Below are 22,347 nucleotides of genomic sequence, written 5' to 3' on the forward strand. Positions count from 1 at the left end.
GCTGAAGGTCCTCGTGTTTCTGTGTATGTGTATGTGTCTCTGCCTAAGCATTCTGGGGGGGGGGCACACTGTTTGGTGTGAGCTGTCTTGTCCTCCTGACCAGCTTACTGCCCCCAGCTCTGCTTCTGAATCTGAACTGGAAGGAAAAGAGTGCTTGGGGGAGGGCCTGCTCTTTGTTATCAAGGGCAAGGCAGCCAGAACTGCTGCCAACGTTGACTATAATTTTCAGAACCGTAACTTTCAGAACTCTTACTCAAGTTGCAACGTTGGATGGTAGAGCAACTCTCCACGATACGTGCGATAAGTAAGGCTTAATTCACTTAAAGCTATGGTTTTCCCAGTAGTGATGTATGGAAGTGCGAGCTGGACCATAAAGAAGGCTGATCACCAAAGAATTGATGCTTCTGAATTCTGGTGCTGGAGGAGACTCTTGAGAGTCCCATGGACTGCAAGAAGATCAAACCTATCCATTCTGAAGGAAATCAGCCCTGAGTGCTCACTGGAAGGACAGATCCTGAAGCTGAGGCTCCAATACTTTGGCCACCTCATGAGAAGAGAAGACTCCCTGGAAAAGACCCCGATGTTGGGGAAGATTGAGGGCACAAGGAGAAGGGGACAACAGAGGACAAGATGGCTGGACAGTGTTCTCGAAGCTACCAGCATGAGTTTGACCAAACTGCAGGAGGCAGTGGAAGACAGGAGTGCCTGGCGTGATCTGGTCCATGGGGTCACGAAGAGGCGGACACGACTAAATGACTAAATAACAACAAATTCACTTGGAACGGCATGAAACAAGGAAGCCAACAGGAGTAAGATGCAAGGAAAATGGATTGACAGCATGGATAATGCAGCTAGGACACATGTCTAGGGCTTTCCTTTCTAGAATTGCAGGCATAGTCCCTCTCCCCAATTGGACTGCAATGCATGGGGAGGGAAAGGTTAACTGTTCCCTCTGCAGCCATGATTCCAAGACAGTCGTACCTTGGTTGCTGAACGGCTTGGTACTCAGACGTTTTGGCTCCCGAACGCCGCAAACCAGGAAGCGAGTGTTCCGGTTTGCAACGCCCGAAGTGGCTTCCGACTGAGTGCAGGAAGCTCCAGCAGCCAATTGGAAGCTGCGTCTTGGTTTTCGAACCATTCCAGGAGTCGAATGAACTCTTGGAATGGATTAAGTTTGACAACCACGGTACAACTGTAAATATCGCTTCCTGCCACCCTCCCCTGCCACAATTAACCTCAGGGGGGAAAGCTCCCATTCATACCATTGGGAGCTCTCCCACCACCAGCAAACTGCACCATAGGACAGATACAGTGGCACCTCGGGTTACATACGCTTCAGGTTACACACTCCGCTAACCCAGAAATAGTACCTCGGGTTAAGAACTTTACCTCAGGATGAGAACAGAAATCGCCCGGCAGCAGCGGGAGGCCCCATTAGCTAAAGTGGTGCTTCAGGTTAAGAACAGTTTCAGGTTAAGTACGGACCTCCGGAACGAATTAAGTACTTAACCTGAGGTACCACTGTACTCATTGCCAAGATCATGGCTGGAAAGGATTAAACTCCCCACCACCCCACCACTGAAGCCCCAATGCTAATACCTCCCCCATCTGTAATTACAGAAAGAAAACTCAGGTGTGCTTACTAGCCGTTGTGCAATTAGAATAGCAGTTCAGCCCTCTGCTACGTATATATTATCCTTACAGACAAAAAAAAAGGTCTGGTTTAAAAGGAACATGCTTGCAGTTACATCACTTAACAGAACAGAAGTGAACTTTTTTAAACAGTCACTTTTACCTACCAGCAAGAACAAATGCATTCCATCCAGGCATTGCCTAGCATTGGCATAGCCACTGTGGTTATGTATCAATACCTCAGAAGTCCTTACCTTTTGACCAGTCCTCCATTTGTATTTCTGAACTTGTTTGATCTGGCAAGGTCTCCGCGTCTTGCTCCAAGACTTCAGAGCTAAAGTAAAGCCAAGTCTAGATAAATAAACGTAAAACAATATATCAGAACACACCTATACCTTGCCCTTATTTGTCAGGGAATTTACAAGACAAATGACTCAAAAAAAAATGTTTATAATAGGACAATAAAACCTGTTTATTTTAACAGGTGACATTAAATTGACTTTCACAGTAAAAAATATTTTTGTTCACACTTTCAGTTTAGATAGATTTATTCTGTTCTCTGTTGAATTTAATGATGGTGTTGAGAAACATATTAGTCCTCAAAGCCTGATCCTGGCAACAGTTATTACAAAATAGAATGAGTAGGTCCAGGAAAGCAAATATGATTACTTTTTTCTTGGTCTGCATTACCAGTGGTAGTGAATGCAGGATTAGGTCATGTCAAGGTTTTGCTCTGCATAATCCTTAGGTATATATGCAAATATTACACAGAGAAAGTTCTCACAATATTTTCAGATTCGTATTAAGATACATAAATCACCACGTTAACATTTTTAATTTGTAAGAATAGTATGCACATTAGAGACAATGTGGAATTACAGTTATTATGCCTGCATTATCACAGTTTTGTGACTTTTTGGTTGGTCTTAATAAAGGTATTACCCAACCATGGGTTTTGGAAAGTTTTTCCCTTTCCTGATCCAACATGGCTACCCTTGTTCTTTATGTTTCTTATAATAAGAAAGTTTACTTCTTAGGAACCCCAGACGGCCATAAAATGAAAAAAAACTGAGAAACCTAGCCACCATGTAGTTATCAAGTTCAAAATAAGGAACAAGAAGACTTTTAAAAAAATTATAGATAAGTAGCTTATACTGTATAGCCTGTACTTGATTCAGCTCTAAGAATACACAGTGAAAGCAAGATGAGAGATTTTAAGGGACTTTCTTCTCAGGAGTGAGAGAGAATATTACCTCAGACCCTGAAGTCTGAATTCCTTACAAAAAGTCCTGAAATGAAGCTGTAACTTTGGCTTTTTCAGTTCTGTGTAACTGTGTTGATTTGGGGTTGGCAATTCCCCCCCCCCCAAAATAAGTTCCTCATTTACTTTTGGATTAGCTGGAAATATAGAAGGTTATTATTAATATCAAAGAAATGTGTTTTAAGTCAATGAAGTCTTTCCTCTACATATTGCACAAAAAGGTCCATAATAATTGCAGTCTTTTAATAAGGTATTCATATAGCAAGAGATGAAGAAAATACAGTCTTTAATAACCTCTGGAGTATTTTAAAACATGTCTTAGGGCCTTAATGTGCCTAGTAATATACTATTTAAAACCACAATTTTATCCCTCCACAATATACAGTCATACTTCCCCGCCATTTACCCAGCTAATGAATGCCAGCAATTAGTAAAATGTAATCCCACTGCACAATCAGTTTAATGCTTTTAGCACTCAGAAAAGTAAACACCAAATTAATACTGCTCAAGCCATATCAGATCCTACTTGGAAGCAAGCAATTATAGTTCAGCTCCTCAGGTGTAATTAAATGATTGGAATGATTTAGTTCCATAAATGCAAGTTAATTCATAAGCAAGCAACAAATATACTGGGAGTAATTACAAGAAACATTGGCAGTCTAAGCAGGGCATGCTCTTTTATACACCTGGTATAGGAAAATGCTGCCCTCTCCTGGAAATCGAGTGTGAATATCCACTCCAACAGCCACACTAATGTGAAGTATGGCAAAATGCAAGGTGTGAACACAGGAGAATCTTTGAAGGTTAAAAGTCATTATTGCATTTCACACGCACAAACCATCAACTATGGTAGTAGCCATAGTAGAATGCCAGCAAGAATTACTTAAAGTACACACAGCCAGCGTTCATGGGCTAGCAGGGAAATGAGTCTTGTTGATCAGCAATAGAATTAGACGGACAGCTTTATTCACAAAGCACTTCTTACACAAACATAACCTGCTCACAGAAAATAATTTACAATGCCACGTATAAAGACTATGCAAATGTCTGTTTTGTGGAATGTACACAATTTAGGAAAAGGCGTCCCAAAATATGTTTCCACAGAAATATAGAACTGGCACAGTTATCTTGCATGACGATGGCTGCAATCTTATACCCATTTATAGCTGGGAGGAAGCCGTACTGAACTGAATAGGACTTTCTTCCAAGTAGAGATGAATAGGATTTCACTGTACATTTTCCCCTATGCAGGGATTATATCCTACCCACATTTAAAATAATCCCCCTAACCAACATATTAAAGATTTAAGGTTATTCCAGGGTCATGAACATATTCTATTTCTAAAGAGAAAATATATTCTATACAGTCAATTTTTGAAAATACATTCAAAAATATATTCAAAACCGCTCTGGGAAAACTTACCAGTGCCTTCAGTTATATATCTATAATCCATAACCAAACATTACTAAATAAAATAATAATTATTAATAATAATAATGATGATGAAGGCTGTTAAATAGTGTACACGGAAGATGTTTAATAGTGTACATTGAAAATGCACACAGATTACAATAACTTATTTTCAGAGTACAACATGCATTACAATCTAGTTCAAGTTAGTTAAGACCCACTGAAGTCAATAAGTTATTTGTGACTAATTTGATATCAGTGAGGCTTAAGTGCGACAAATTTTAGCTGCCTTGGGGCTACGTTGTCATTTTAATCACAGTTAAATAATTTCTGTTGGTGTTGATTGAATCATGAGTTTTCTTTGACAGCTGCCTTCAGATACCGTAAAATTATAATAATTATCTTCAGAACCAATATTATTTAGTTTACAGTATTGCGGTAAAGTGAGAAGGAAATAAGCTTTATATATCTGTGAAACCACATACAGCCCTCCTCTGTACAGACATCACTAATGTGTCAGTGTGTTTTTGAAGCTTTAAACAAATCAAGAACATAAGCACACTTAGATACTTGTTTACATCAGCCACCAGACACTGCAATTTGTGTAAAAAGCATAAACATATATAAACATAACTAAGCATTGCCAAATTATACAAATTAAAAGATACTAGAGTATACCACCCTCTCTTAACAGACAGAAGCAAATGAAAGGTTATGTTAAACAAACAATAATATGGAATTTGAATCACAACCCTGAGTCACTTTTAAGACTTTGTGCTTTAGTCTCTCTATGGATGCTTTTTTTTCTTTTTTGCAACAAAACATGCTTATCTTATTAATCTTTAAATGTTTTTAAATAACCCTTGTAGATACGAATTCAATTATTTTATTAGAAGACATATTATTAATTTTAAAATGTACAGCACATTTACTTTGCCCTTTAATGCCATGGTCTTATTTTTCTATTCAAATCTTGTACACTGTAAGTTAATTGCTTTTGGAAACTACTTATTATTCATGTAAAAATTAATGTGCCAATGTGTTTAAATCCTTTTAAATGACCATTCATGCATCCTCCCCGTTTAAGTACCGATGAAATCTGTCAAAGATATCAGTGCAAGATGGTTTTAAAGGAAGTTCCAATAAAGATTTTTCCCCCTGCTAACATAAGATTTTCATTTTCACCAACTTTACTTGAATTCCATTAATTTTTTAAGCTGCTTTTAATAAATTCACCAAGTAAAAATTTTTAGGCCCCATAGTCTGTCATTTGTGTTCCAGCTGACTCTATGAATATTAATAACAGTGTTATCCTGATTAAATAGGCTTCATATGAAATCCCTGTGAATCCTATAGCTCAGACATCTCATTTTTTCCAACTCTTTATGAATTTGGATTCAGACATTATGCTGGAAGAAATCTTTAATAACAGATCTACTGGTACATTTCTGTATTCTTAAGCAAGAACGAGATCTTCTCATAATTCAAACAATTAAAAGAAACACGTCTACATCTTAAGGTTTCAGGCTTTCTGTAAATACACACAACACATCTTAACTCTAATGGAAACTTCAGCATTTTCAGAACAAAGGACTGGGTACCTATTAAAAAGTAATACTCATGTCTCTCCCAATACGCACCTTATTTGGTCTTAATTCATAGGTGCTTTGCAGTTACGAACATGTGATTAGATAGAGTAGACCTTCAGGTCTCGTTGCAAGAAGATGCATCGGATTCAAACCCAAGACTTGGCACACATATGTCTATCTTGTTTTTATATATTTTTAATGAAATTAAGTAGTAGTTTACCAAAACCTCGTTCAGCAATAGCTTTAACCAAAAGCAAACCATAAGCATTTCCAGGGACCTCTCTAGGAAAAGAGTGAAATATTTTTTTAAAATAAATAGTCACAGGACCTGACCTCCTCTGAGGGGAGGATAGTGTTGAGAGACTGCCGCCTGATTATAATATGGGTAGGCCATCACTGCAGATTACGGGACGCGGGTGGCGCTGTGGGTAAAAGCCTCAGCGCCTAGAGCTTGCCGATCGAAAGGTCGGCGGTTCGAATCCCCGCGGCGGGGTGCGCTCCCGTTGTTCGGTCCCAGCGCCTGCCAACCTAGCAGTTCGAAAGCACCCCCGGGTGCAAGTAGATAAATAGGGACCACTTACTAGCAGGAAGGTAAACGGCGTTTCCGTGTGCAGCTCTGGCTTGCCAGAGCAGCTTCGTCACGCTGGCCACGTGACCCGGAAGTGTCTCCGGACAGCGCTGGCCCCCGGCCTCTAGAGATGGGCGCACAACCCTAGAGTCTGTCAAGACTGGCCCGTACGGGCAGGGGTACCTTTACCTTTTATCACTGCAGATTTGCCTTAAAGCAAGCAGGGAACCGTTCCTTAGCCCAAGAGCTGCATCCCTTGGGCTCACCCATCTGGGAAACACTTGCTGGTGGTTGGCAAGGTCAGAAAAGGGTGTGTGACCAAAGTGGGAAGGGCTAAATCTGGTATATACATACACCACACCCAGACAACACGGAGGTAATAGAGAGGAAGACCAGGGTCTGATGACTGGCAGTTCCCCCACCATCTTACAGCTAAGCCTGATTTGAAGGGGGGGGGGAAGTATGTTACTATTTCTTTATGGTACAACTGGGCAACCTGCAATCTGACCCACTTTTATGTGGCCTCTAACATCCCCTGAAGTTGCCCCATTTCCCCACCCCATCTAAATTGCTTCTTGCCTGTTAGCTTCCTACTTTTCCTGACTTCTAAAAATATTTTGCCACTCTTTCTATGATGTTTCAGAGCAAATGCAAAAGGACATCATTACATTTGATAAAAAATCATGGATCGTTTTTAAAATCCAATTTTTCTTGGAGAAAAAACTTCCCAAACCACCAAGTTATAAATATAATATATACCCCATCTATGAAACTTCCACTTTCTTTACCAAACAGTAGTTATAATCACCTGCTGCACTAAAAAAAAAAAGGAATTACCATACTTTTCTGTGTATAACATGCCCCCTATTTTGGGAGACTCAAAATTAAGAAAATGGGGGGGGGAGATTCCCCAAAGTTATTGAGCTTTTTGGGGCGAGGATCGCCCACAGTTGTTGAGGTTTTCCTGGGGGTGGGAGTTGTTGAACTTTTTTTAGGGGATGATGCCAAAAAACGTTCACCCGCCATACTGGCAATGCCGCTCGCATACATCGCCACAGCAACCTAAACTCTGTCCCATCACCGAATCCATTGAGTTTTACTTCTGAGTAGAGATGGTGGAATATGGCGGTCATTAGTCTGGAGCAGCTAATTCAGAGTGTTCATTGACTGTGTCCACCAGTCCAGCATGGCCCCCTCAATAGATGGTAGATTGTGTCCTCCCTAAAAGAGGGCACGCGTTGCGGTGAAATCTGGAGACTGACCTCTTGGCTGTGGGTGGGTCCACTGGATAGCCACAACACCTGATAGGTAGGTCCCTCGATGCTGGGTTTCAATCTGGCCAATGGGGTTGCAATCTAAACTGATTGAAGGACCTATAAAAACCTATGCAAGTGACCTAGAGCTTCCTCTTTTGGCTTGTGCATCGGAACACCCGCCCACCTCTCCCTAATTTTAGGGCCTTTTGCGATTGACCTTGCTATGCCGTCGTGTGTCGTCTGTCGTTGGGACTGGGGCAAGGCAGGAATTTTCCCACTTGGCTGATTGGCTGTTGCCATTTGGGTTTCGCCTGCTGCGTAGCAAGTCGTCACAACTTGTAAGGTTGCGGATAAGCACTGGTTCATGTGATAGGGATGGGAGAAGGGTCTCACCATCCCTATGTGAAGGGTATTCCGTTAAACGAATCCAGGGACTCCTTTAACTTGGATTGGCCAACCCCTGAAAAGGGGTTGTGCCCGTGCCTGAGTCCAGGGGAGCATTTGGGGAGTGAATAGAGTCTGCTCCCAGGTTTTTCACCTTCCTCAGGTGTTCACTCTTGGCTGACCTATGATAGAGCTCTGGGTCAGTGCTACCTGCAAGGATGTAGGGAGCTAGTCAAACCAGAGCCTATGCAACCACTCACTTTTCTGTAATCATAAAGTTGTGGCCTAAATTCTGCCAAAAACCAAAACTAAAATTTGAGTCAAATGTGTCTTTATTTAGGAATTAGGAGGGAGGTCTCTGGGTCTGAACACGCAATCCACCTTATGGCATAGGATAATCAGTGGGTGTCTCCTTTACGGGGGAGAAAGGCTTTTATTTTTCTGACATGGTGATTGGAATGAAAAGCTATCATAGTTTGGAAAAAATTAAGGGGTGTGTGATGTGAGAGCGAAACAAGAGTTGTGGTGTAATTGAGAGGAATGAGGGGATAGGGAGGGAAGGAGGGGAAGAGAGAGAGAGCACAAACTCTGAACTAAAGGCTGAGAGTATTTTGTGGTGTACTGTGTCTCCCTCTTATGTGATGAGGCAGATCTGCTGCGTGGTAAGAACATGTTGGCTGCTTACTTCCATGCCCACTCTATTTATATATGTGTAAAATAAATCAACTATAAAAAATGTTATATGTCCCCGGTGATCTCTCTTCCAAAGGACAAGCCAAACCCCGGTAGCACTGCCACTGAACCCCTTGACACTTGGGGAAATATGGAGCATATAACAATACTGTTCATGGCTTTAGGGACTTCTGGGAGAGAGAAGTGGTGGTTTGGCTATCACTCTGTTAGCGCCTGCTGACAGAAAAGAATTATGTGGCAATTGATAATAGACAGATAGTATGACTATTAATCACTCTGGAAATAAGGGTGATCTGGGAATTAACCTCAAAACACTTTGATCAAAGCCGTTTTTCTGCTGTCTGCACCTGGTGGCTTGGAAAGGAGATAGAATGAGCTGGCAAGCTGAGAAGTTGCCATTGTGCCCAAACGCCATGTAGTCACCTTTTATGGGTAAGAAGGATCCATAACTTCTCTCTTTAAAAATACCTCTGGGGCAAAGAAAACAGTAACAAAAGACCCCTCCATCAGCTGCTGAAAATCTACAATCTACAATCTGAAAATCTGTAAGCACTGTCTTCTGTCACTGAAGAAAAACTGAAAGGAAAAACTGTTAAAGTGTCTAAAGCAGAGCGGAAAGTCTGATTTATGGTTGTGAATGAGGGGAATCCCTGTGTGAAAAATCTTTGATCATTTTTCTGTTTCCTGCCACTAAAGAAGTGAAAAAACTTAAATTAAAGTGGCTATCAGTAGCCGTGGGAAAGGAATTTTCTTTGAGATAAGTTGCAGCTGTGATTTTAAGGTAATAATAAATGTTAAGGTAATAATATCCAGAACATCAAAAGCATCCAGTATGATAAAGATACTTTTGGATCACTCAGTGACTGTTGGTATTGTTCAGCAGTTAATGGCTGAACGATTAAAAATGATCAGATCAATGTTTGATGAAGAAAATGGGCCAAAGAGATATGCCCTTTAAAAAATAATAATTATTGCTGTTTTTATTTTTATTATGTATTTTGTGATTTTATATCTTGATTTTATGCTGTGAACTGCCCTGAGACCTCCGGGTATAGGGCAATATATAAATTCAATAAACAACAACACAGAAAATGGAAATGGGGAATACTCAGAGGCTCCAGACCATATTGATGAAAAGTTGGCATGGCTGTAACATAAAATAGTTAAACTGAAGAAACAGATGGTGATGCTGAAATGGAAATGAGTTCCATTCAAGGATTTGGAGGAGAAGGAGAATATAAAATCATAAATGGTAAAATGGAGAATTATTTGGATATGGTATTGATGGAACTAAGTGGGGGGGGGAGTTTTGGGAAAACTTCAGTCCTGCCCTTCTAGCAGAAAGAAAGTATTCTGAATATGATCTGGAGCAAATGCAGAGAATGATGCTATTAAAGTTATGGTACTCTCTCTAGAAAAAGACTGGAAAAAAGGGAAATGGAAGGTCCGACGGAGGAGATCAGGATACTATCATAAACACAACAGGAAATGGAAATACAAGAAGTGGTACTGAACATATGGAACTAAATATGAACTAATGGACATATGGGGGGGGGGATATACAGAATATTGGCCCAATGTGTGATCACAGTGGAGAGTAATGTTGATGAAAATTAATGGATGTAAAGTTAAAAGGAAAAATAGGGTTGACATTTATTGATAGAAATAACCATTAGAGAACCCATGTTGGAATTTTCATGGGGGGAAAAATGAATGATTCTGACACACCTTGACTTAAAAGAAATATTGTTTAACAGAAAGTAGAGAACATGGATGTTAGCATGGACTGGATGTTTTAAATCTTTTTTTTTTTTAATGCAACAGGCAGATGGAAAATTGGAAGTCTTCTTTTTGTATGTTTTTCTAATGTTTTTGTCTACTTTACTTTCTTTCTTTTTCTTCTCTTTCTTTCTTCTGTTTCTCTTCTTTCTTTTTCTTCTTTCTCTTTGGAATCCTATATTTGGGGCTTTTATTCAGGTCCAGAGATTGTATACTCATGGGGGTGGCAGATGGTCAACGGAGGACCCTGGGTGAGAGACAGGTGAACATTGTGTCCCAAGGTGAGAGGCTGAGAGGAGAAAGGAAAGATCCCAGGTGATAGCTGGGAGAGGCTACTGTCCTCTGTGGGTGGCAAGGGCTAAGAAGTACTTTTAAGTGAGCACTCTACTTATTCGATTTGTGTTTTTTGTAGTTGTAATTTTACTGCAGTATCAGTGCAAACAACAGTAAGGCTGAAGAAACACATGGTAGTTTTAGTTGCAGAAAGGTAGGAGGCTAAATCAAAGCACAGAAATAAGGATAATAAGTGACAACAGGAAAGCAAAGCCACGAGTTTACACACTAATGCCCAGTATTCACTTTGTTCATCCTAAATGAAACTTCAGAGGGAATTCAAGACAAGTGTTCCAGGTCGCTGAAAAAGAAGGAAGAAAGCAATGCCACCCACCATCCCTGCAGCTGCGCCCCCCTCCACTGGTATTTCAGGATGCAGAAGGGGAGCGAAATGGCAAGCAAATGAACCAAGGCTAAAACACGGGAGAAAATCACATTGGACCCAGTGGGCCTTGCTTTTGTGCAACAAGGCAGAATAATAGTGTATCCATATTTGCATCCCATGTCCACTGGATATTTTTTAATGAGCAACCTCAAGCTACTAGAATGTTTTTCCAGCTTTCCAACGTACACAAGTTACCGTCGCTGGCATGCTGGAGACTGCCTTGATTCTGTTTTTGTCAGTTTGCACACCGTTTTCAGATGTCCATTCCCCCAGGCAGGTGACTTAGGTAAAGGTAAAGGGACCCCTGACCATTAGGTCCAGTCGTGACCGACTCTGGGGTTGCACGTTCATCTCGCTCTATAGGCCGAGGGAGCCGGCGTTTGTCTGCAGACAGCTTCCGGGTCATGTGGCCAGCATGACTAAGCCGCTTCTGGCGAACCAGAGCAGCACACGGAAACGCCGTTTACCTTCCCGCTGGAGTGGTACCTATTTATCTACTTGCAGTTTGACGTGCTTCCGAACTGCTAGGTTGGCAGGAGCAGGGACTGAGCAACAGGAGCTCACTCCGTCACGGGGATTCGAACCGCCAACCTTCTGATTGGCAAGCCCTAGGCTCTGTGGTTTAACCCACAGCGCCACCCGCGTCCCATGGCAGGTGACTTATTTAACCCTAAATTGGCGTTTCTCCCTGTTTCAACCCTGCTGCCCTTGTCCTCTCGAAAGCCTCTTGTAACTTCTGGTCATATCCCTCTTCAGTTATGCCCAGTCAAGATCCCTCTGCACACAGTCACATGTGCCCACAGGCCAGAGGCTTACCATACTCGTAGCTGGAGCACATCAGAAGAGGTTCAGTGCAGAAAATGTAAGTTCACCTAGCTGAATTTACCACAGAATCAAAACAAAGTTTATTCCTCCTATTTGAATCCGGCATATAGGAACAGTATATTAAATGTGCTATCTCCATTATAACATCAACTGATAAGTAGGCAAAAACTGAAAAAATGTACCCCCATTTTCCTGGAGTTAATCAGATACCAGGATCTTTTAAGATATCCTGAAACGTTTTGCCCTAGGCCAAGCTAAACTAAATCACTTAATCTAGGAGGGTACTGCATATAAAAGCAAAGTTAGCTTATAGAATAGTTTCCCCAGGGAACAAACAGCCTGTTTTCTTAGCACTCTTATTCATGCCAAGTTTTGATGTAATGACAAACTCCACCACAAAAGGACTTGCATTTCCACAGAGCTAGAAAAATTTACTGGCAAATCTAAAGGTCAAAAAATTAATAGAAGAAAACTCAACTCAGCCCAGAACAGGTGCTGAGAAGTTTTCACAGCAAAAAGGATAAAAGGTTATAGGCATTTTTTAAATGGCTACCTAAAAACAAAAGAATCTGTAGTTCAGACGCATTTAAATATCATCTCCACCTCTAAACTGAAATTGTGGTTTGAACACTGAGAACATTTCATCAAAAGCAACAACTACCTCATATTCTATTAACATTCCTTGATAATAAAAGCACTACAGTACTCTGAACACTATAAAACTTCATACTTCTGTGCCCATAACCAGTGGCGTAGCGTGGGGGGTGCAGGGGGGGCCTGCCGCCCCGGGCGCAACATCTGGGGGTTAGGGTTAGGGGGCGCAAATCCACGGGTTAGGGGGCGCAAATCCACGGGTTAGGGGGCACAAATTACTTGCCTTGCCCCGGGTGCTGACAACCCACGCTACGCCACTGCCCATAACATTTCATTTCTGCTCCTTCGTGGACGTCTCACACCGGAAAATGAAAGGGGTGATGAGAATATTGTCCCATGGACTTCTCAGCTACTTTTGAAACCATCAGCCATGGTGAACTTCTGGGTTTTTTATCTGAGTTGAGCTTAGCTGCTGGAGTTTTACAGCGGTTCTGCCGCTTTCCAAAGAAGTAGTTTCAGAAGGTGGTTCTGTGTGGACTTCTGCTCTACCCCCTGACCTTTGGCTTATGGGGTGCTTCAATTCCCCATGTTTTTAATAGGCTTGTTCACACATTTCACTAAAAACAGGCACAAGCGATCTCTACACATGTGCAACTGTTTCTGTGAAAGAATGTCCACTTGTTGATTTGTGCAGCTAAATTATTGTGCAGACAGTTACCCAGAAACTCCTTGAATGCTAGGTATGAATAACTGTGCAAGTTTTCCTATGACTGCTCAGGTGGTTGTGGCATCCAGAAGTTTCAGCTCCAGTTGGTGAGGTCAGACCTGGCCACAGTTATCCATCCTCTAGTCATGACCAGCTCATTTATTTCATTATTAAGAGCATTTCTGTACCACATCCCACATAAAGTCTCGAGGCCATTAAAATACATATCAACATATTAAAATACAGAATGATAATGCGACCAAAAACTAGTAGATCCTTGCAGAAAGGATTTAATCCCTCAGCTATCAGCAGATGAGCAGAGGGTTAAATCCTGCCTGCCAGGAGAAAGCAAAATTCATCTCCCCCATGCAGTGGTCAATTTTGCCTGCTTGGGAACCACTGAGCAAGGGATTTTGACAGGTGGGCAGAATACCCCACTTGTCAATCATTTGATATCATAGAAGTGACAGGTGGGTTGCCCCACAGGCCTGTGAAAGTTGGCCGATGGGGTCAGATAAGAATCTGGCCCATGGAATCAGAATGTGGCCCATCCCTGACCTATAGGAGTCTCAGGACCACGGAAGGTGGGGAGGAAGACCTTCATTCTTGCCACAGTCTCAACAGAAAATCATTTTTCCACAAGGAAATTGGAGGTTTCTATTGAAAAGCAGGTTTGGAGAGATTGTGTCAGAACCACAGCAGATTATCAGAAAATCACAGAATTATAGAATCACAGCATTGTAGAGTTTTAAGGGACATCTAGTCCAACCTCCTGCAACACAGGAATCTCTACTAAAGAATCCATGACAGATGGCCATCCAACCTCTGCTTAAAAACCTCCAAGGAAGGAGAGTCCACCACCTTCTGAGGGAGTCCGTCCACTGTTGAACAGCTCTTACTGTCAGAAAGTTATTCCTGATGTTTAGTTGGAATCTCCTTTCTTGGTTTGAGACCTACCCTCCACAGCAGGAGAAAACAAGCTTATTCCATTTCCTATGTAACAGCCCTTCAGATAACCATCTTCAACGATCATATCACCTCTCCGACACCTATTTTCCAGGTTAAACATAACCAGCTCCCTCAACTGTTTATCATAAGACTTGATTTCCAGACCCTTTATCATCTTGGTCGCCCTCCTCCGCACATGTTCCAGTTTGTCCCCTCAATTCCTACACTCAATTCATTTATAAAGATGTTGAACAACACCAGGCCCAGGAGAGAACCCTGTTAACTCCCTTTTACCATCATCCCAAAGCAACTATTTACATTTACATAACAGAACCCATAAATATTAATTGCGTTCTTGCAGTCATAATGGGATACAGATTTTGGGAAGCTAGCTATTAGGGCTCTGGAAGATCTTAGCTGGGAAAATCTGGCTTTGTGTTTCTGCTACAAACTACAGCTGCTTTGGCAGCTCCCAACTATTCCTGGCATATTACTTCAGAACAGTAATGTTGAGATATTTCTGGAATCATGCCATAATTGAGGAATGGCACTTTTTAAGCTTGCAACTGAGGTCAACCTTGCATAGAATATAATCAGACAGTTAGAGAGAGACTTATGGGGCCTGAGGGCTCTTTCCATGCCAACTGCAATCAATGGCAAAATCAGCAAATATTTAAGAGGAGGGGAAGCCCCAAGCAGGTTTAAATATGAGAGTCAAATCAAAGGCGTTCTCTTCCTCATGGCGATTAGAACTGCTTGAAGGAAGAGGAGCGATCACCAAGCTAGCTTCGCCCTTCCATGACGCGTGGAATGTGTATTAATATACACATCAGAATTAACCATGTTTCTCACTGCTCTGCAACTTCACTTTCACATTCCAACCAGGGATCTATCTGCACTATATATTTAAAGCAGCACCACACCAATTTAAACAGCCATGGGTTCCCCCAAAACAATCCTGGGCACAGTAGTCTGCTAAGGGTGCTGGGAGTTGTTAAGAGACACCCCGCCCCCATTCCCAGAGTTGTGTAACTATCAATCCTTCTTTCCACGCAACTCTGGGAATTGCAGCTTTGTGGCAGAAATTCTATAAATCGCTGCATATGCTCAATGACTTCCATGAGGGCAACTGAACACCCTCTCCTTCTCCAACCCTTTCTCTTGATCCATGTAGTTAACTCATGCTTATGTCCAGTAGAATCTGCACTGACGAGAACTACTATAATGTTTATCCAACCCAGGATCTCAAATCCTGATCCCATCTGCACTATACATCCATCTGCACTATACATCCAGTCATGGCTTCCCCCCAAGAATGCTGGGAACTGTTAAGTGCTATTAAGGGCACTGTTAGAAATTAGCCAGGCGCTGGGAGCATTTTGCAACTGGTGAGGTTCTAATTGAGACCATATGGAGATCTCTGGATGTCAGGCTAGTGACTGACATCTGGCTAGCCCCTCCAGTTTTCTTAAGCAGCTAAGCAGAAGAGCTTATTTATTGCATGTACAGTGGTACCTCGGGTTACAGATGCTTCAGGTTACATACGCTTCAGGTTACAGACTCCGCTAATCCAGAAATAGTACCTCAGGTTAAGAACTTTGCTTCAGGATGAGAACAGAAATCGAGTGGCGACGGTTAGCTAAAGTGGTACCTCAGGTTAAGAACAGTTTCAGGTTAAGAACAGACCTCCGGAACGAATTAAGTTCTTAACCCGAGGTACCACTGTATAGCCCACTTTTTTCTTCAAGGAGTACATGGTTCATACCCCTCCTCAGTTAATCCCTACACTGACCCCGAGAGGTAGGTAAAGAGACTGTGACTGGCCCAAGGTCAGTGAACTTCATGACTGTGTGGGGATATGAACACTGATCTCTCAGGTCCTAGTGTGACACTCCAACCACTACATCACACTGGCTTCCTACAGTACTTCTGCTATATAAATTAAGTAGGTAAATAAATATGGGGAATGCAAAATGTCACTTGCAGAAGGAACTGAAATATTTGATGTAAAACTTGAATTAGTTTTATTCTGTATTGTTTTATTTGATGTTTTAAGGTGCTGTAAACTGCTTGGATTTTTTTCTTTAAAATCTAAAGTGGCATAGAAATGAAACTAATAATATTAAAAATAATAAACTCCATGGGGGGGGGGAGGAATGGTGCCTAGACATACCATTGTGGCGAATGTAACCCAGGTTTAAGGTGCCATTTGGCGATTAGCTTATATATCTGAGTTTCTAACAAACACTAATCAGTGTTAGGGTGCGCAGAGTTGTTAAGGCAGAGCTTTCCAAACTGTGTGTCACGACACATTAGTGTGTTGGTTGCATTGCGTAGTAGGTGTGTCATGTGAATGCTCTTTGAACTCCTCCTAGGGCTGGAAAGGAGTTAGTTTAACTTCGGGTTTGCTAGTACAGTTGTACCTTGGAAGTTGAATGGAATCCAATCTGGAAGTCCATTCGACTTACAAAACGTTCAGAAACCAAAGTTCGGCTTCTGACTGGCTGCAGGAAGCCCCGCTGGACGTTCAGCTTCCAAAAATAGTTCGCAAACCAGAACAGTCACTTACAGGTTTGTGGTGTTCGGGAGCCAAAATGTTTGAGAACTAAGCTGTTCAAAAACCAAGACTGTAAAACTGAAGTACTGTGTCGCAAAATGATGCATGTCTAAAAAGTGTGCCACCAACATGAAAAGTTTGGAAAACTCTGTGTTATGGAGACCCCTATACAGTGGTACCTCGGGTTAAGTACTTGATTCGTTCTGGAGGTCCGTTCTTAACCTGAAACTGTTCTTAACCTGAAGCACCACTTTAGCTAATGGGGCCTCCTGCTGCCGCTACGCCGCCGGAGCATGATTTCTGCTCTCATCCTGAAGCAAAGTTCTTAACCTGAAGCACTATTTCTGGGTTAGCGGAGTCTGTAACCTGAAGTGTATGTAACCTGAAGCGTATGTAACCCGAGGTACCACTGTAATAGAATCACAGAGTTGGAAGGAATCCTGAGAGTCCTGCAATGCAGGAATCACAACATGCTGTCCCCCACCCAATTTGAAGCCGTAACAGACCCTGCTTAGCTTTGCAAATATGCTAGCAGTTTTATTGCTGCACCACTTAGTTGAAGAAAAACCTATTAAACTTCACTCACATTTAAAAATAAATATTTTTTTCCTTACATATGGATTTTTTTTCTTTAGTTGCTTGTCTTTTTCACTTAAGAGGCTGCTACCTGGGCTACAAAGAAGAATTTACTGGCTTTGTCTTGTGGCGTAATGAGAAGTTGCAAACCTTTATACAACTGATGTGTGTGACATAAGACATATTGTATTACCTGGATAAGAAATTAGAGTAGAAATGAGCATTCATCAGGGCAGGGGTGCTTGTAAAGCAGTCCTTTGCAGAACACGTGGGTGGAGTACAGGTAAATTTAAGGTCAAGCCATTTTCAATAAATATCTTATCTGTAGTTCAAGACTCCCAAAATAGATTGCTATGACAAAAGGTGATACACAGAATTGCTCAACGAAAGTTTTTTTTTTTTTTTTTAAGTTTCCTGTTGAGACATGGCGCGCACCTTACACAGTTCAGCAACTTGGACTATATAAAGATCTTTATAGAAATCTATTTAATTTTTTCTTTGATTATTAAATAGAAAACTGGGGTGACAAATATAAATTTTCCACTCATCATTCCAAGTAAGACATACACTGTGGGTGTCAGAGTGGAATAAATCTGGTATCCTCATGGAAGGGCTTTTGAGTGTGTAGGGGCATCCAGTAACAGAAAGGTATTGGAAATTAATTTTTGCCCATTCTCACTCCTGTAGGTGGTATGTGGAGAGCTGCAGGGAGAAACTGGCCAAAAAAACAAAATGAAACCTATGGTACTTTCTCTCTTTGTCAGCAACTGCCTCCTCTGGATCAAAGCTCTTATGGGCATCATCATCATCATCATCATCATCATCATCATTATTATTATTATTATTACCCTGCCCATCTTGGCTGGGTTGCCCCATCCACTTTGGGTGACTGCCAACACATATAAAAACATATTACAGTGGTACCTCGGGTTACATATGCTTCAGGTTACATACGCTTCAGGTTACAGACTCCGCTAACCTAGAAATAGTACCTCGGGTTAAGAACTTTGCTTCAGGATGAGAACAGAAATCGTGCTCCGGAGGCGCAGTAGCAGCAGGAGGTCCCATTAGCTAAAGTGGTGCTTCAGGTTAAGAACAGTTTCAGGTTAAGAACGGACCTCCGGAACGAATTAAGCACTTAACCTAAGGTACCACTGTATAACATCAAACATTAAGAGCTTCCCAATACAGGGCTGCCTTCAGATGTCTTCTCAAAGTTGTGTAGTTCTTTATCTCCTTGACATCCCATAGGGAGGGCACCACTACCAAGAAGGCCCTCTGCTTGGTTCCCCGTAACTTCACTTCCCGCAGTGAGGGAAGCAACAGAAGACCCTCGGAGCTGGACCTCAGTGTCCGGGCTGGATAATGGAGGTGGAGACGCTCCTTCAGGTACACAGGGCCAAGGCTGCTGAGGGCTTTAAAGATCAGCATCAACACTTTGAATTGTGCTCGGAAACATGCAATAGCCACCCAAAACTGGTTCAAGTATTGTTGTTAACGTTAAGTGGCAGTTCATGGTCATTGTAAAGCTACATGAGCTCCTGACCCAACACCCATTCCTGAACTGTTCTACATTAAATGTTTCCTCACACCTAAAGGAGTAGACCAGAGGTTTTCAATCTTTTTAAGTCAGTGTCTCCCTTGATCAACTACATTCTTTCTGCGGCACCCTGTGGGGCTCAGGAGCCCAGCTATGTCACCCCTAGCCTGCAGAGCTGGCAGCCTCTCACCCTTTTTGGAACATCCTTCCTTGTGGAGTGTTCCCTCAGCCTCCTCTCCTCTCGCCTCTCTTGGGAGTCCTCCAAGCAGCTGCCGCCGCCGCTCCTGGTCTCTGAGCTTCCCCCCTGCCCCAAATAAAGGTGCCTCTTCACACTGCCCCACAGGGGCCTGGGAAGCACCCTCTGGCCAGCCCCAGAGGCACCATTCGCCCAGGGAACTTGTAGCCAGGTCTGCTGCAACCAACGGCTATGCAAGCCTTTGGGAGGCAAAGACGCAAGAGGGCATCAGGGAAGGAAGGAAAGAGGAACAGAGGCCAGTGTTGCCCACAGCACCCCTGACTGTCATTCAAGCCACGGCACACTGGCTGAAAACCACTGGAGTAGACTATGGCCAATAGGTGGCAACTGGAAATGAACATTTGTGTATTAATGGCCATGAACATTGCAGTGGCCCAGCTCCTTCTGTACCTCTTTATAAACTTACACACGAGAAAGAGGAGTATTTGCTATTGCATGCAAATGCTTTTTTGGAAAGTGGAATAGCTGAAAGAAATAAGAACGAACGAACAGAATCGTAATTCTTCTATTATTTAGTAACCTTCAGTGACTTTAATATCACTTCAAATCCCTAAAAAACAGGTTAGAAACAAATATTAGCCTTACCAGGATGGCAAAGGAATGGATCAAATTACATTTCAAGGGGAACACTGTATTTTAATTAATGCTACCTAGTGCCTTTACAGACAGCAGTCACCTTCAGTGCAGAGTGGGAGTAACAATTACACCTCCTAATCACACGACGTGAATCGGGGAAATAGTCTCCTACAGGACAGCCTATTATGAGAACCACATGGGTATTTGTCTTCTCCTTGTCTTGACATCCAACTCAGAGCACCAAAGCCAACTGTAGAGGCAGAGCCAAGACTGGAAGAGGTTTTGAAGGAAATAAATAAAAACTCAGGCCTTGAATTGGGAAAAAATGAAGGGGGGGGAATCCTAAAGCGGCCATCTTGTGAAGGTTTTCGCTCACTATGCAAGTGTGCAAAACTTTACTGGAGCCAGCTACGGGTGTCACTTGTGCATTGCCAAAAAAAAAAAAAAAATAGAGAGGAAATGCATGAACCAACCAAAGAAAAGCACACAGATTTGCAAAAATAAAATAAAATGGTATGTGCTAATAAACATAAGTGCATGTATTTGTGTTCATGCACACATAAGTATGTATATTTGTGTGTTCATGCACAAACTTATTGAAATAATTCTCACAGAATCACAGAGTTGGAAGGGACCCTGAGGATCATTTAGTCCAACCCCCTGCAGTGTAGGAATATGCAGCTGACCCTTAAGAGGATTCGAACCTACAGCCTTGGTGTTATCAGTACTGCACTCTAACCAATTAAGCTTTGCTACAAAGCATAGTGGTATTGTATTATCAGGGGATAAGCAGGCGAAACCAGAGCAGCGCACGGAAACGCTGTTTACCTTCCTGCCGGAGCGGTACCTATTTATCTACTTGAACTGGGGTGCTTTCAAACTGCTAGGTTGGCAGGAGCAGGGACCAAACAACGGGAGCTCACCCCGTCACGGGGATTCGAACCACCGACCTTTTGATCAGCAAGCTCAAGAGGCACAGTGGTTTAACCCACAGCGCCACCTGCGTCCCATACTAATATATATAAGGTATGCTTAATTCAAGGCAGTGGAAGTGTTTGGCTTCCTTGACTGTTATCAACTCCCACGTTATCAACTCCTGGCAGCATAGAAGTTTTCTCAAGGGCACACTCTTCTGAAGGCTGTTTGCCTTTAATAGTAGGAGATGAAACCTTTTAAAAAAAAACTTCCAAACTGAGTTGGAAGTGATTATTTCATCTTGTGGAAGATCTGGTCCTGGAATGGCAAGAGTAAACACTGGAGACCATACAGATCTGGAGCTGCTGTTTCCCCTAGGCCATGGATAGGAAACTGTGGGCCTCCGCATGTTTTAGAGTAGACTACAACTTACATCAGCGCCTGACAGCATAGCTCATTGCCAGGGATTGTGGGAGTTGTAGTCCAGCAACAACTGGCAGATCACAGGTTCACCCCCCCCACCACCCAAAAAAATAGGCAAGTGACTTTCTATTAAATATCGCCTCTTCCTAGATAGTAACTGTGATAGGCTTTATAAAGATTGCTTTCGTAATTTCTCATTCCACAAAGCTTACTGAGAAACATGAGGTTCAACAGGCCCCCCACGTTTCACGAAAAGAACAGGAATTGAAAGTTTAGCAGAAAGGAAGATTTGGCAGCAGCTGTGGCAGCAAACCTCAAAATGAGGCAAATCAGGCTCAAGCCCAAATTCGGAAGGGTCTGGGCTTGCCTGGAGTGAATATTTTTGAGCTGGGAAAGTTCACTTTCTGAACTTCCCCCATAGTTGAACTTTGCTTCCTTTACTAAAAATTGTAATTGCAAATTTGGAATAGAATACAAAGGAAGAGTCGCATTTGCCAGCCATAAAGTTTACTCTCCCATGATACTTTGTCTTGAGAAGCTTTGGTTTCCACGAGGAGTATGAAAGCAAATTTGGTTCCCCCCCTTTTATTATTTTAAGTTGAAATTTATCCTAATCAAATAAAGAGATAATCTCCAAAGAACCTCTTTGTGCAGGCAAAGTTGGAACAAACACCTCCTAACCCACAGCAATCTGAATATCTTTCACACAAGAAACTCTGTTGACAAGAAGCATGCTGAAATGTGGACACATCATATATTAGAGAAGAAGATATAAAGTACACCATACTGGTAAAGAACTATTTAAAAATGCATTAAAGAAGCTGTGTTAAATACAATGCTAATTAGAGATTAAGATGGCTTTTACTCGCAGGCACCCTTTAATCACTTATCTTTACTTTGGACAGCACCTTTACTTTTATTTACTTCTTCTGCATCAAATGAGGGGAACAAAGCAGCTCTATCATCTGTACCTTAAAACGTCTGCGTGTGTATCATTAGGGCACACTGCAGAAGAGAGGACTCTTCAGAAAAGCAGCATTGTATAGTTGGAAGGGAAATAGGCAAAGGTAGTGAATAGGTCTACTGCTGCTACCTCTTTAAACAGCATTAATTCAAGAGTTGATGAAGTCTGGACAGGTG

General features: G+C 42.1%; 1 protein-coding gene across 3 annotated transcripts in view; it reads right to left on the reverse strand.

Moving 5' to 3' along the window:
- Nucleotides 1-22,347, reverse strand: part of MIPOL1 (mirror-image polydactyly 1) — a 202,225-nt gene that overhangs the window by 165,481 nt on the left and 14,397 nt on the right. For 2 of the 3 annotated variants that reach the window (XM_053380083.1, XM_053380065.1), the window contains exon 2: nucleotides 1,887-1,983. In XM_053380083.1, the coding sequence (XP_053236058.1) occupies nucleotides 1,887-1,905 (19 nt within the window). In that variant the 5' untranslated portion in view covers nucleotides 1,906-1,983. Of the gene's footprint in view, nucleotides 1-1,886; nucleotides 1,984-2,885; nucleotides 3,012-22,347 lie in introns of those variants that run through there. The other variant, XM_053380074.1, reaches the window with a different exon arrangement.

Source organism: Podarcis raffonei, chromosome 1, assembly GCF_027172205.1.
Source record: "Podarcis raffonei isolate rPodRaf1 chromosome 1, rPodRaf1.pri, whole genome shotgun sequence".
NCBI lineage: Eukaryota > Metazoa > Chordata > Lepidosauria > Squamata > Lacertidae > Podarcis > Podarcis raffonei.